The sequence below is a fragment of the Cornus florida genome, unplaced genomic scaffold (assembly GCF_030987335.1).
Source record: "Cornus florida cultivar Cherokee Brave unplaced genomic scaffold, ASM3098733v1 CherokeeBrave_3.0.0_Hap2_Chr02, whole genome shotgun sequence".
Taxonomy (NCBI): Eukaryota; Viridiplantae; Streptophyta; class Magnoliopsida; order Cornales; family Cornaceae; genus Cornus; species Cornus florida.
In genome coordinates this window covers 20,091,827-20,107,699 of record NW_026775572.1, presented here as the reverse complement: position 1 = coordinate 20,107,699, position 15,873 = coordinate 20,091,827, and the positions used below count along the sequence as shown (strand labels likewise).

Here is a 15,873-nt window from a genome sequence, read left to right as displayed (position 1 = left end):
AGCCTTTAGTCCATTGGTTCGCGAAAATTGAACTTCCGCAAGCCGGCTGCGGATGGTCTGATAGCTATTGCATCAAAAGACACGCCGACCTCTTGATAGTCCAGCACAATATAAGCCATTCACTCTTTCAGTGATCCAGGAAACGGGTTTTTTTTTTTTTTGTTTTTTGGGCATTCCATAGTTATTAAGAATGGGTAGAATGACCGAAAAAAAAAAAAAAAAAAAACCGTTTCCTGGATCACTGAAAGAGTGAATGGCTTATATTGTGCTGGACTATCAAGAGGTCGGCGTGTCTTTTGATGCAATAGCTATCAGACCATCCGCAACCGGCTTGCGGAAGTTCAATTTTCGCGAACCAATGGACTAAAGGCTGTGCAACGGCTTAATAACTATGGAATGCCCAAAAAAAAAAAAGAACCAATGGACTAAAGGCTGTGCAACGGCTTAATAACTATGGAATGCCCAAAAAAAAAAAAAAAAAAAAAAATCGTTTCCCATATCACTTGGAAGAGTGAGAATGGCTTTATATTGTGCTGGATCATCCAAAATGGTGTTGGCCGGCGTGTCCTTGATGCAATAGCCAGTTGGGATCTAACAAAATGAACACTATAGTATTAAATCATGTCATCCTTATGCTCAGCTAAATGAACATAGATCAAAACCATGCCCAAAAAACAAAAAAAAAAAAAAAAAAAAAACCGTTTCCTGGATCACTGAAAGAGTGAATGGCTTATATTGTGCTGGACTATCAAGAGGTCGGCGTGTCTTTTGATGCAATAGCTATCAGACCATCCGCAGCCGGCTTGCGGAAGTTCAATTTTCGCGAACCAATGGACTAAAGGCTGTGCAACGGCTTAGCTAAATGAATGGGGGCCCACTAGCAATCGTGGGCTGGCTCGTGGTATTCAGTGAGCCGGTCGTAGAAATTTTTTTTTTGTTTTTTCCTAATGCAAAAACGGCGTCATTTTGCACTAGGCAGTTTTAGTTTTATTTTGCAACGGCTCTGTACAGTACCAAACAGTACCTGGGCAGAATTTTTTTTTTTTTGAAAAAACCTAAAAATAGGTTATTTAGAGCTCTTTATTTTGGGAAAAAAATAAAATAAAATTCATTAACTAAAAAATATATTGTTTAGGCATTGTTTGTCCAAAAATAAATAATTTTGGGCCAAAAATAAATTAAAAACTTTTTTTTTTTTGGTTTTTGTTTTTTTCCCTTAAAATTTGGTTTTTTTTTTTTTTTTTTTTTTTTTTTTTTTAATAAATTTTTTTGCTATAAATTTTAAATATGTAGGCCAAATAGTGTATTCGCCATTAAGGCCTTAACGGCTATAATTTATAAAAAAAAGTTTAAAAATTCAAAATTTTTTAACTTTATTCAAAAAAAAAAATTTAATTAAAAGTCTTAAACTCTCTATAAATATCCCAACTCCTACCATTATTCATCACATCTAACACATCTCTATTGCTTACCATTCAACTTATTTCTTAAACTATTTTTTCAATTTTAGTTATTATTTTTAAAGTCATTTTGATTCCATGGATCCTCGACATCTATTTTATTACAACACCCAATTCAACCTATCAAATGATGAGTTCTTGCCATTTCCTGAAGGCAATATTAATTTTTATGGAGGAAATTCTCAATTTTCTTCTCATTAATCATCACAACCTTCTTATCAATCATTCCAAACTTCTCATCATGATTGTGGTACTAGTGTTCTACAATCAAGTAACTCAAAACCCCCGCTAAAACAACCGGCTATCTGACATACTAATTGGACCAAGGCTGAAGATGAGGCTTTATGTTGGGCATGGGTGTCCATTACCTTTGATGCGATTATGGGAGCAGACCAAAGTAAGAAGAAGTTATGGGAGCGAATTCTGGAACAATAAAAACAACATATTGGTGTTCCAATTGAGCGAAATAATGGCGGTTTGATAAATCGTTGGTCGGTGATTCAACAAAAAATCAACAAATTTTTCGGCTGCATGACTACCATAGAAATGAATCGTCCCAGCGGCTTCAGCAGTGATGATATGGTGAGTTATTTATTGTTTAAATATAACTCGTAAATATTTTAAATAGTCGGCTTTTAAATTTTTGTTAATTTTTTCATGTAGATGATAGCAACTAAAGACCTGTTTCGTAGCCAAACAAGTGGTGAATTTAAGTTAGAAAGTTGCTGAGAGATCTTGAAGCATAACAATAAATGGAATCCACATTGTGCCGAACAAGTAGGAAAAGGAAAAAAAAAAAAAAAAAAAGAGCCGAAGAAGAGGAGTGGATTTGACTTTGACATTAATGAGTCCACTATCTATTCCGTCAAGTCATGCAGCCATGATAGATGGAGTTTCAACTGAAGAATCACCACACATAAGGGAAAATGATTACTCGGTGTGGAAGAATATCAACTAAAAAGACCAGCAGGAAGAAAAGCGGCGAAACAGTGTTGATTAAAAATTAATTCAACGAATGAATTGCAAATTTCATTCGTTTCGAAATTTAATAATATCACCACCTGTTTTGAAAGTCGTCATGAGAAAATGCAGGATGCCCAAGTGGCACGGGAGGTAAGAAAAATGGAGAAAGAAAAGACAAGGTAGCTAGAGATTATAGAGAAACAGAGATTTGAAGATAAGCAGCTCATGTTAACAGATCCAAATTCGGCACTAACAGAAGCAGGGAAAGCTTGGATTATTGCATGACAAAATGAGATATTGGCATCTTTGAATTCACGGTCCACCCCAAAGTTCCCATAGGATTTTGTAATCCTTGGTCTATTTATTTTCTTATTCCAATTTAGGATATTGTATTATTTAAGTTATTTTTAATTATTTTGTTTAATTTGTTTTTTTTTTTTTTTTAATCCATAATGGATAATGTGTTGTTTCAAGTTCTAATATCAATCGTAATTTTTTTAATAATTTGCGACAATATTTTTGAAGTCGTTGAGAAAATATAGCCCTTGCAAATATAACCGTTAAAAATATAGCCGTTACGAATATAGCCATTTAGGAAAAGTTAAAAAATAATAATAATATTAATTAATTATTATTATTATTTTTGGAGAGCGAAAATTCGGAGAGCCTGATGGAGTGCATGTTTTTGGAGAGCGAAAATTGCTGACGTGGCTCTTTGAAGGGTTAATTTCACCTACACCCCCTGACGTTTGCCTATATTCCACTTACACCCCCTCTACGTTTCATAATTCCATCTATCTCCCTTGAGGTTTTGGTTTGTGTAGCAAATTACCCCTTGCCGTTAAGCCACTAACGGTGTGTGCTGATGTCAGCATTAGAAAATTGTTAGAAAGTCAATTTTGCCCTTCTAATGTCTAAAATGACATCTTTAACCTCGTTCACCAATACGCAATTACAAAACTACCCTTAATTTGTTAACTCAAGTGTACAAGAATACCTTTCCTTCCACTTCAACATATATATATATATATTCATTCATATATCATCTTCTTCCTTGCACACGCTGGTTTCAAGCTCTCAATTGCTGTGTTCTTAAAGTGGTTTGTCTACTGAGAGCGGCCAGAGTTTCAGTTTGCCCAAGGGTCGAGGCTTATGTAACCAGAAAGTCACGGTCGAGGGTTCTCACGTCGACGGTGGTGATCAATAGTGCAATGTTGGAGAGGTTATAAGGGCTGGGTCCGGCCCTTTCGCCGGAGCACGAGACGTTGATTTTCGTTGCCGATTACGACGCCGTCGAGCCTGTAATCCAACGTCCTGCCGCCGAGAGACATTGATTACGGCTGTTTATAAGGCTTAAATCTGGCAAGAAATGGCGAGATTAAACTGACAGGCGATAAAACTTCCAACTCTCGCCGTCGTCGTTGAAGATACCGTCGCCAGAGAAGATGGGTTTTCCAACTTTTTTTTTTCTTTCTCTCTTTCATGTTTTTTTCCTCGACCAGATAAAAATAAAAAGTTTCCTCAGTGGTTTGCTCAAGAAAATTTCAGGCGCCGCGAATCCCGATCTCGGGGAATGAAGCAGTCCGTAGTGCACCGTCGGCAACCAGCAATCTTTCAGTGATATCAAGGACTTTGGTGATGAAATCCCTTCGAAAATGACTTCAACAGTAAGAATTCAAAGATTCAATCAGTTTGTAATAGCACAGATGAACCGTTGGAAAACGCCGGGGAAGTTCCAACTCTTGCCGTCAGTGTTGAAGACGCCGTCGCCGGAGAAGATGGGTTCATCACTTGATACCCAGGTTCTGGGCTGTTTGCTAGAAAATATATCAAATATGCGAGGTTTCAGAGGGGAAAACAAATAGCTTGATTTATAGGTCCCTTCACTCATAACTGTCCTTGTAATTGAACGGCAGACAGTAAGGATTAAAGCTTGAACAGCGGTGTGTCCTTGCAATTGAACAACGGGCAGGAATGACTGAAGCTTGAACGACGGTGTGTCCTTGTAATTGAACGGCGGGCAGTAAGGAGAACGACTCGGTTGTGATAAGAACCATCTTTTTCTTTGGTTGTTGTTTGTGTATTTTATCGGTGGCATAGTTTCTTCGTGGACGGCAACAATGAAGAAGAAGAAAGAGGAAAAAAAACAGAAAAAAGAAATATATATATATATATATATATTGTGTGTGTATGTATATATGTGTGAGGGTGTTAAAAGACTTTTCCTTTAAGTTATAAATTTTAATATATAATTCAAGGGCAAAATAGTAAAATCACATATTTTTGTTGGTAAACTAGACGGTGGTTACTGACAGGGGGTGTAGGTGGAATTATGAAACGTAGAGGGGGTGTATGTAGAATATAGACAAATGTCAAGGGGTGTAGATGGAATTAACCCCTCTTGGAATTGCTGATGTGACTCTTGGAAAGCTGATGTGGCATTTTTAGAGAGTCAAAATCCGGAGAGACTGATGCAGATGGCCTCACAAGGGCCATACATGGTTATAATTAGCATATAGGATAAATAAAAATAAAAATAAAAATCTCTACATTTTATAAAGGGTGAATTGCCATTGTTTGCATCCTTTTAACTCAAAAACAGTTATACTATTAAACATACTTATTTCGCAAGGCTGACCGATAGACTTCCATGTTAAAGTGCACCTTTAGAGGCAAAGATTTAAAGCTCTCATAATAGAATATGTAGATGGTGTCAGTCGAACCAGGTCGCTCGTGTCTTATTGTGGGCATTTACTTTGGCCTCGGCCGAATGCGGATCAATTATTGGGTTACCGGGTTGGTGTTAAACCTGACCCGACATGCCCGATCTACTAGAGTCCTACCAGAAAAGAAAAACACGTCCCGGTTACCAATATTGTTGCGTCCAGCTTTCGCCATTAAAGCTGAACACACACACAGCTGGAAAATTCGACAGATCTTTGATCGAAGAAGAAGAGAAAATGCTGCCCACCGTATCGAGAGGTCGTACGCACTCTCACGTTCGACCCAGTCCCGTCTTTCCTCAGTACCTCAGAAGAATGGTCAAGGTTCCTCTCTCTCTCTCTCTCTCTCTCTCTCTCTCCACCTCTATCTATCTATTTATGTATATACAGCTCTTTTAACATATATTTGTCTGTGCGTGTATTTGCTATTCTCAAATTCTATGCACCTTACCAGATCTGATCTGCACCCTAGTCACGTTCTTTCTATATTTATTATCAGTATATACGCTTGTGTTCTTTTACGCTGCTAATGTCAATTCACATCTTATTCTATAGGAAAGAACAGGCATCTGATTTATGGATTCTATTAGGAAATATCATTCAAAATTTGACTTGTGAAAAAAGAAGAAATATAAATCGAAATTTGAATATGCAATTTACTGTTGAATCCTTAAATTTATTCTTTGGAGCGTGTTCAAGGTTTTAGGGTTTCTAGTGAACATGAACTGACAGAGGTATATACAAGACATTTGTTGTGATATGGGTTTGTTGTCGATGTGGATGATTAGTGCATTTTCATTAGCTTTGGCGAATTTCAGTCATTTTCACGGTCCATTGATTTAGCATGTAGAGGATGTGATGTGATGTTATGTATTTGAAAGTTGTCAGTGGATGAATTTTGAAACTAAGGTTTGGAGCTCAATGTTCAAGATCAATGTTTTAGCAGAACTGGGTTTGTTTCTATCGGACTTTTGGTGTTGAATGCAATGCCGTTTCAAGGTTTGCATTATTTGGTGATGATTAATAAATTTTATTTTGATTGTAAGGTATAAGAAAAAGTGTGAATAAAAGAAAAGAGCTTCAGAAACTTGATTTTGGGAGGTTTGGAATTAGTATCTGCATTTGCTTTTGATTTCTCGTTTGGTGTTGGAGTTTCTTCTAGTCTGTTTGTTTTGCATTTTTTGTTTGTTTCTCTCAACATGCAAGTTAGGGGCACTCGTGAGGAACGGTGCTAGAGTTTGATCTATTGTTGGGTTAATTCCTTAACAATTTAAATTTTAGGTTTAATTGGTCTATGGTCTACATACTTGTATCCAACTTTTATACACATTTCAAGCCAAGTTTCAGTCCATAGGGAGACACACGCCCGCACATGATATGATGTATCATAGATCACTAGGTTAGAACGGTGCCTTTTTGGTCAAGGACACGTCTCATCCATGGCACAGGTCACACTAATATGACCCTTCTGGTTTGCTAAGCCCATTGATTTAGGCATGTGGTGCTTGTAGGTCTAAGCTTTAGAGATTTTCAGCCTCATTGATCGAATTGCTCTTGCCAGTTCTTTGCCTGCACCCGCTGAATGCAGCCGTATTGCAAGCTAATGACCTCTATATACTGCCCATATTTTTTTGCCACCCTGTGTAGTTTTGATTACTTTGTTTTGGCTTTTGGCAATATGCTTTACATGTTCTAGCCTTCATACTACTTTTTCACCATGTATTATTCTTTATGAGAAAACAAATATTTAAAAACTTGCACCTCAACCAGATGACTTTAGTGACACTTAATGGAGTGCTTTACAAGAAGTAGTTTTTGGTGAACAATGATTTAGGTGACTGATGATGGTATTTAATTTTTCTCATGAGATCAAGCTCTGTGTGTGTGTGTGTGTGTGAGAGAGAGAGAGAGAGAGAGAGAGAGAGAACTTCAGATATATATATATATATATATATATATACATATTTGTGCCATCAAACAAAAGAGCTTTACAATTATAATGGGGTTAACCCTGGTTTTTTAGAAGAATAAAGATTTAGAGTGTGAGAGACTTCATCATTGCATGGAAATATCCCATGTCTTCTAAGAAGGAATGCTATTTTTCTTGCTTGTGTATATTATCTAATGAATGTCATAAGATTGCAAGCTTAAGTGAATTCACTGTTAATTATTATTGTTCTCTCATATTTCTGTTGTATTTGTTTTCTTTCATCTTTCACCTTATCTCTTTTTAAAACTGCATTTTTCTTGGCTGGTTGATTGTAGTGGCAACACATGGATATTGAATATACTTTCTGGCAAATGCTCCATCTATGCACCTCACCTAAAGTTGTGTACGTATCTGCCCTTTTGTATTATTAACATTATTCTTGTTATTGTTGTTGCATTTAAGGTGGTTGTATAATAGTTCTATTGCTCTTATCTATTTATCTTTTGGGTTAGAGTTATAACTGTTCTCATGCTTATAAAAAAAATAAAAAAATAAAAAAATATGCCTTGGTAACTTCTAGTTTGATCAGGGAAACCACAGAAAACGAATTTGCTAAGGAAGGGTACAGATTTGGACAAGAGGAAGAAACTTATAATATCATAGCTGCCGGCCCCAAGTGTCGCCATACTTGCGTACAAAGACAAGCGCCCCGTCGAGATCTCAGCAGTTGAAATGGTTCTCATGGTCAATTTTTGTAGTATATACCCTGCACATGTTGAAAAAGCTGAAAATTGTGTGTTGTAGATTAAGATTGATGACAGTTTGCAAGTGGCTTTCGTCCTTGAATTGTTACAAGTAAAATTTATCCAGTGTTATTCCCACTAATGTGGGTTACTAGGAAATATAATTTGGATACAGACTAGCCCTGGTTTTACTTGCACAAAGTGAAACCTTTGAACATGAATCCAAGTTTATACACAATGGACTACTTATCAAAATTTTTTTTTATACACAATGGACTGAGCTACCATTGCACCGAGCAACGACCACTGGGTTGATAAATGCATATTTCATCAGTATCAAATTTCAATCTAGAGATGGCAACGTTAAATTCACACGTACTGATAAGCCCTTTTTTTTTTTGTGACACAACACAATATCATCTATATTTTTTTTAGGGGTAATTGCAAAAGAGAGCCCCTGTTTGGAATAAAGGTATGGATGATGAAGAATTGCAAAAACCCCTGAAGTATGCGAGTTTTGCAGGTTGTTCCCTTGGAATGAATTACCTCCTTCAACTACTGGAAATATTGCAGGAATTTAGTACAAGGGGGTTCTTGCCATAATTTTTGATAGTTGAAGGTGGTGATATGCTATATTTTCAATTCAAGGGGCCAACATGCCAGAACTTAGTACAAGGGGTTTTTGCAATTAACCCTTTTTCTATGAGCACAAATATTTCTAGTTGTTTCCAATGTATTTGTCGTTATTTAAAAAGAAAAAATAAAAAGAAAAGTCATATACTTTTCTCTGTCTTCCATTTGTCTACCTAATTTGATGCATGGACCTCTCTTAAGTTGAGTTTTGATCCAATCCGACTATCCAAGTATGTCTTTAACTGTTCTTCTTCCTGAAGATTTTGAACACGAGTCTTGCTAAAGTAGAATGCAGACTCTATTGCTCACTAAAAAAGTTCTGAATCGAGGTCAGCTTGACCAGTATCTCAGTGAAAGATTGTCATTTTGCTTAAAAAATACTGTTGTTATACTAATTTCTCATATATTATGTATCACTTGATGACAAATTAAGAGATTACGTGTGATGGAGATATTGTTGTAGCTATCGTTCTCTTTTCCTATTGTGTGTTTATTTGTCTGAGTTTTCTCACTCTCCTATATCGGGGCTTCCTTTTATATATATATATATATTATTATTATTATTATACCTTCCCTTAGTTTGTGCCCTCTTTGTATGAATATATACATTTTCATGCATCATTTCCTTCCCCACCTAACATCTTTCTACTCTTGCTTGCTTAGATATTGGTTTAACTGACATAACTGTTGCATTCTTAATTGACTTCCATTAGTACAAAGGAAATAGTGAAAATCATTACTTAATATTGTACAGAATTTGAATTGTTTACTATGCTAAACTTTGCTTATGAGTCACCTTCTTCAAATGGTTTCCCCTTCTCCTAACGGTTACTAAACTCACTACAACAGAAGTAACTGTTAAAATTGTGTTATCTATTGAATGAACTCATAGTAGTCTTAGCAAGGTGTATTGGAAAATATTGTCAGTTTATCGTGCTCAATGTTGAATCAAAATCCAATTAAAGAATTAGGTGTTTATGAAGATCATTGAAGTTTGTTTTAACATTACCAAAAAGAAGGTTTTGATGGAATTTTCTAATTATTATTTTTTATTGCATTTTGCATGTGGAACTGTGCAATGGATAAAGCTATCAGCACACAAAATACCACAAGCGTAAGTCCACCTTCTGTCATCCATTTTATAGCTGTCATCTGGTTGGTGCTGATGAATTTTCTGTAAGGCCCACTTTGATGTGTTGCAATTATTACCATTCAACCTTTTTATATGGCCATGTTATGTGATTTTTATGGCTATTTCAATCTAAAAGAACTACATTCGTCCATAAGTATTATTAGTATCTTGTAACTTTTGAAACTTATGATCAAATGATGGCCAACATTCAACAATTGGCCTAGTTGTGGTAAGAAAGCAAGGAGTGCTTTTTCCTGTATACATATATTGAGTCTAGTGTGGACAGATTTATTTATTTATTTTTGAAATTTTATTTATTTAGTAAACATGACACTAGATGGAAATGTTTCGTGTTTATTTAAATCTCCAAAAGCACATAGCAGAGTGCAAATGTTGTATGTATGCCTAAGTTGTGATGCTTGCAATTTTATTGCGTCTGGGAATATATGATATTAAAGCTTTTGCGTAAAGCGTTACATATGGTTTAATATAGCATTTCTTAATTTCACATACTTGTATTTTGTTGTATATTATCTCTTTACACTGCATATGCTATATATTCACATTTGCATGCCAATGCTTACGTTTCATAATTTCAAATAAGTGTACTTTATTGTATATCATCTTTTTACACTGCATATATTATGTATTCACATTTGCATGCCAATGCTTCCAGTAAAACCTGTTATTTTTTTTATTTTTATTTATTTATTTTTAAATGCATAACCTAAGATGCTTCTATGTTTAATGACATGTGAAATTTTGTCAATTATATGTTAGAGTAACACCTATAGTATGGGTTGATTAAGTCCATAGGATGTTCAAGAAAGAGCAAATTTGAAAAATAGGATTCCTTGGTTTGTAACTCTGAGAACAGTTTTCTGTTTTCAGAAAACTGAAAATAGAAAACTGTACAAAAAACTCTGCTTGGTTCAGTTTTCTGAAAACTCAGTTATAAAAAGACATGTTTTCAGAGAACTGTCTTTTATTTGGATATCAAAGTAGGGCCAGTTGGGACCCCTTAGAGTTATCTTTTAATTCGTGTTGCTGAAAACTCAGTTATAAAAAGACATGTTTTCAGAGAACTGTCTTTTATTTGGATATCAAAGTAGGGCCAGTTGGGACCCCTTAGAGTTATCTTTTAATTCGTGTTGGGTTCCAACGCGTTCTTTAGTGAAGTTTGTTGTTGGTTTAACTTTATTTAAAATTTATCTAATTTTTGGATCAAGTTGTTATCTCGGATCTCAATTTTTAGCAAGTCTATAAGGGTTTGACTAGTCAAAGTCTTTAGGTTTCTGAATGCAAAGTAGTTATGTAATTGGAGATCACGATTTTAAGAATATTCCATCAAATATGCTCTATGTGGATCATTTGCTACAATTCAAACCTAAAATTTGATATCGATGAAAATCAAAATGTGGTAGTGTCTAGCCTGTCCTACTTTTCTTCTTCTCCTCCTCTTACTTATAAAAACAATATATATATATATATATATATATATATATATATATATATATATATATATATATATATATATTTTGTACCCTTAAAAATCTGGTGTCAGTTGGCCAAGCCCCTTCCTCAATTAGTCATCCTTGTCACAGAAGAAGTCCTAAATTCAGAAATATACTGTTCACCGTATCCAGAAAAGGCCCTAAACTCTCCCCCTTCTTGCCTAAATATATAGCCTTGACTTAACACCAACCCTTTGGCCACAATAAATTTTTTTTATTCCTTTTTCCTCCCCTCCCCCCTCTCTTGGGATAAAATAGAAACTAATCTCAATCAGGTATTAGCCCCTTCTCCATGCTGCCTTATTCAACTTTAGTGTTGCAGCTTGTAGGAGAGTGTTTCCTCACATCTGTCCTGCATCATGGGTTCTTTACAAATTCAAGGATATATATTTTTCAGAGATAATTAATGCGAGTCTATGTTTTAAATGTGGGCATTTTGATGGAAATTTCAATGTATTTATTTTTTTTTTTTTTTTATATTGACCACAAATTAGAAATTCTGTTTCCTTGAATTATTGGAAAAAAATTGAAATTTTTAGTGAGGCTTCTAGAATTGTTAAAATATATACACGTTAAAAACTCACGTATGAGAGATGCATTGATATATAATAACTATGGGAAGTTTTTTGTGCTTCAATTCCTGACACAATTGATGTATTGACATACAAAATTATTTTGAATCTCAAATACAGATATGGTGGAGGGGTATGCCCCTATTTTGCATTGCATATAAAATAGGTGGGTTATGCCCCCCCTTCTCTGTACATATCTTTTTCTTCATGCAGCACAATTTTCTTATCAATAAACAAGTAACACATATATGAAATCCAAATAAGAGAAAAATATGAGCCTCCTGTTTGGAAAGCCTTGAATTTTTACCAGCGACCCAATATCATAGTTGGCAAGTGTGGAAAGTGCTTTACTACTGTATTGAGCTTGTCTAATGACTTGACTTGCTTTCGATCAGACATTTAGCAGGTAAGAATGTAATTTCCTGTAAATTTACTGAAAGTGGTAAAAAAAAAATATTTTCATTTATTTAATTGAATACGAGATCCTCAAACTTTCTATAAAATTTGATTGAATAATGTAAGAGCTAACAGCTTCACAACCCATTTGTGTGGTATCCAGTTCTAATTGAGATTATTGCATTTAGAAAGTACTATTAAACTTTTAAACTAGTCCTTTCGGACTTTCTGATGAAAGTGAAACCTTGTTAGTTTATGACTTTGTTTTCCATCAAGTAAGTTGGGCTGTAGGCGGGTAGTGTCTTTCTTTACATCTCCTCCTCTGGTTATTTGCTTTATCTTTTAAATTAAAAATAAAAAAATAAAAAAATAACTGATTTGTTAAACATTATTCTCTAGATTTGCTGTTTGTAATTATTTTAAAATATTTTTTGCTTCTTTGTGATAGTTGGAATTGGATGGTTGTTCATCTTTCTTTTTGGTCTCAGAAACTAAGAATCAATGGGCACGTGATGATCCAGCCTTTGTTGTAATCTGCAGTCTTCTGTTAGCCATTTCTACTATGGCTTATTGTGCTGCGTAAGTTTAGCATATACTCACTGGTTGTTGCTGGTTATCCAAAGTTTGATGTTTAATTATCTCACCAAATGAAACTTTGTTTTAAGTATTCTTGAGCTACCAAAACACTTTTTGGAAAGGAAGTCTTGTCAGAATGCCCCCATCAGAGAGATGTGGGAATGAGAATTTTTTTACGATTGATATGTAAATATATAAGGCTGATTCTTCATCTTCAATGTAGTTAAACTTTTTGATTTCAATAACTTCATGGATCAATAGTTTGTATGGTGTTTGATTATTTTATCTTTATTATACTTTTAGGCCGTTCAACATTCAACCTCTTTCAAGTAAGTATTATATGTACTTTCATGCTGATTCTAACCCAATCTTGCCAATTTTTTACTTATTCCAGGTATGATCATAGTGCAGCACATGCTGTCTTCGTACTCATTTCAGTATTGCTCTTTCATTTTTTAATAACTGGAGCAATTCTAGCTACATGTTGTTGGTAAGACCCATTACTAATATAAAATACTCTCATTACTTCTTTCTGTTATCTCTTGATGTTACCTTTACTAATTTATCCAGACAATACTACTTCTTTTACTTCATATATTCATACTACTAGGTCATAACACCTACCAAAACATTCTTTTTTGAAAAATTAAGCTTTCATTTAGGGGGGGCAAACAAAATTTAAGCTTTCTAATATCTATTTCTGGATATTCTCATTTATATGAACAACATGGTTGGGGCTTTAGAGGTTTCAGTTTGTTCTAACATTCATTTTTCCTTTGTACTAAGATGACCTGATATTTATGAGTAGACGTTGCACAATTTATACAGTGAAACAGTAGTGTGATTTGAGTTTCTGTCCACCAATTTGCATGCAGGTTCTTGACAAATACTCATCTTCGAGAGGAAGCACCAAACAGTCATGTTGTGGAGCAAAGGGTTGAATGGCAAGTTCAGAAATTCTCCACTTTTCCGCTTTTTTTGGTTTTTAACCAATTTGTCACAATCATACTATTCTTTTTTATGTGTATATTTTGTATGGGTGTGTTCTGTGTGCTTTTAATAGTGTATATATGATTAATGCAGCCTATATTTATCTCTATTATTATTTTTGTTCAAGTTAATAAAGATGAGCTCATTTGAATTAAGTGTTCCACTAATAATCTTTTCACCCCTTTTCTTCTTCTCTTGTGAAGGTTATATGCTTTTGATGTGCACTGCAACTCTTTCTTCCCAGTGTTTGTTATGCTTTACGGTAATTGTGAAGTTGATATGTATTACACTCTTGGAAATTATCTATTCCAATTTATGCACCAGAATGTTACTTAAGTTTTTTCTTTTGTGGCAGTGATACATTATTTCCTATCACCTCTTTTGGTAGCTCATGGTTTCATTCCAGTTTTGCTGTCAAATTTGCTTTTTATGGCAACCGCTTCATACTATCATTACCTGAACTTTTTAGGTTATGATGGTAAGTTGATCTTATTTCTCGCTATATTGCTTTTTCCTATACAAGTAATTGAAAATGCTCTGGTTCAATTGGTTGGATGGGAGCATTTATTCCTGTGTTGTACATAGCATCTTTATCTTAGAAACTTCATGAGATGGGTATAGATACATCTGGAACTAGAATTACATACTCTGAAATTACCAATGATATTGTCCTAGTTTTTTAACATATAAGGTCTTTCTGGACTGAAGTACACATCAATGGCTACAGAAACCGGTCTTGTTTCTCACTTGGATCAACTACTAAAAGCTGACAAACTCTTGTTCATAATGTTTTTTGTCAAACTGTGGGTGGGCCTGGTTAACATATATCATGCATTTTGTGTTAAAAAAGTACGTAATACATGGTTTGCCAGAACATTTCTATTTAGTTGTTTGCTCTGGTACAGTTCTGAACTAGAATTTGTTGGTGAAGCTTCCATTTCCAGTACAGCTCCTTCAGACTACCTTGATAGATGAATGTTCTGATGGTGTGTTTCATGCTGCAGTACTGCCCTTTTTAGAAAGAACCACTTTTTTCCTGTATCCAATTGGCATGGTCATCATCCTTTCACCTATATGTAAGTGTCAACAGTCCTGTTTGTTTTTCTTTCCCCCCCTCCCCTTTCACCAGCTTGTTGCTACAGGAGATGATTTTCTTGTTTTGCCTTGCAGTGATTCTAAGTGGCTTCAATCCTTCAAGATACTTCATGAACATATACTTCAGCCAACGGTTATGATTCACCGTGGCCACACTTGGACGATACATATAGTGAAATGAGGTGGAATAGTTCAGATGATTTGTTAACATAAGAAGGGGCTAGAGGATGCATGATTGATTATCTTATACGATAGGAAGGTAGATCGCCACATGGAAAAAGCTTCTGACTGACTTCTGTTGTTCTTCTTCATAGGACTCGTACCAATGCAAATGAAAATTGTAATCAAGTCGGGGCTAAAAGTTCTCTTTCGGTGGCCAAGCAAATCAGTCAACGAATCTGAATGTAATGATTTTTGCCCCCTATTTGCAATTTTGAATTTTCCTTGTGTGTCCTTGTTCATTTCTTAAAAATAAAAAACTGATTGCCCCAATCGAAAATACTGCACTTATGTGTCTGTATATCTCGGAATTACATGCAACTGCCTAATTTCTGCGTACGTGTGCGCATGAACTTTTCCCATGTCGTGCTTAGGTTGGCTCTGAATCAGTTTTGTTACAGGAGGGTAGTTTATGTGGAGGAATAGGAATTCTATTGCAAGTTTATCCTCCTCGAATCTGTAGCTGTGGAAGCCAAAAAGTCCTTTTAACTTTCTGTATGTATGCTAGTAAAACTGTAGAATAGTCATATATATTAAGATGACTAGTTATTTGATACATGAAGTAACGTGGACATGGAAATATGCTGCTTTTAGTGATTGTGCTGAAACCCTAGACGAATTGCGTTGTAGGGGAACTCTAAAACATTGGTGTGATGGGGATCGTTTTAATTTGAGAATATGTGAAATGTTCTAATAATGGTTCATTTTGTTTTTCATTCATTTTATATTAGTAATGGAAGAAATGATGTGTTAAGTGGGTTGTTCCAACTTCCCCAAGTCAGAAAATTTGTAGTAAACAGTTGGTAGAATGTTGGTGATTTTGAACTACATTGAAGGCTTTTCTTCCCTTGTACGGAGTATATACATAAATACTGTAGGGGCACCAGTCTCATCTTTATTAAATTGGTGCAAAAAATCCCTCACTAA

At 35.0% G+C, this 15,873-nt stretch overlaps 1 protein-coding gene across 3 annotated transcripts; it reads left to right on the top strand.

The window, feature by feature from the left end:
• Positions 1-5,227: 5,227 nt before the first annotated feature.
• LOC132294117 (uncharacterized) lies at positions 5,228-15,666 on the top strand. Of its 3 annotated transcripts, none has more exons than XR_009477981.1 (11): positions 5,228-5,470; positions 7,412-7,479; positions 9,541-9,566; positions 12,555-12,645; positions 13,037-13,132; positions 13,518-13,586; positions 13,836-13,894; positions 13,988-14,110; positions 14,637-14,708; positions 14,803-15,131; positions 15,348-15,666. XR_009477981.1 is itself a non-coding variant. In XM_059791847.1 (10 exons), exons 1-10 carry the CDS (start codon positions 5,243-5,245, stop codon positions 14,865-14,867), a joined length of 897 nt encoding a protein of 298 aa, XP_059647830.1. In that variant the 5' UTR covers positions 5,228-5,242; the 3' UTR covers positions 14,868-15,666. The 3 variants fall into 3 exon arrangements, 1 of the variants encoding a protein (XP_059647830.1); XR_009477980.1 differs by having other exon boundaries at positions 15,337-15,666; XM_059791847.1 differs by having other exon boundaries at positions 14,803-15,666.
• The last annotated feature ends 207 nt before the right edge of the window (positions 15,667-15,873 follow it).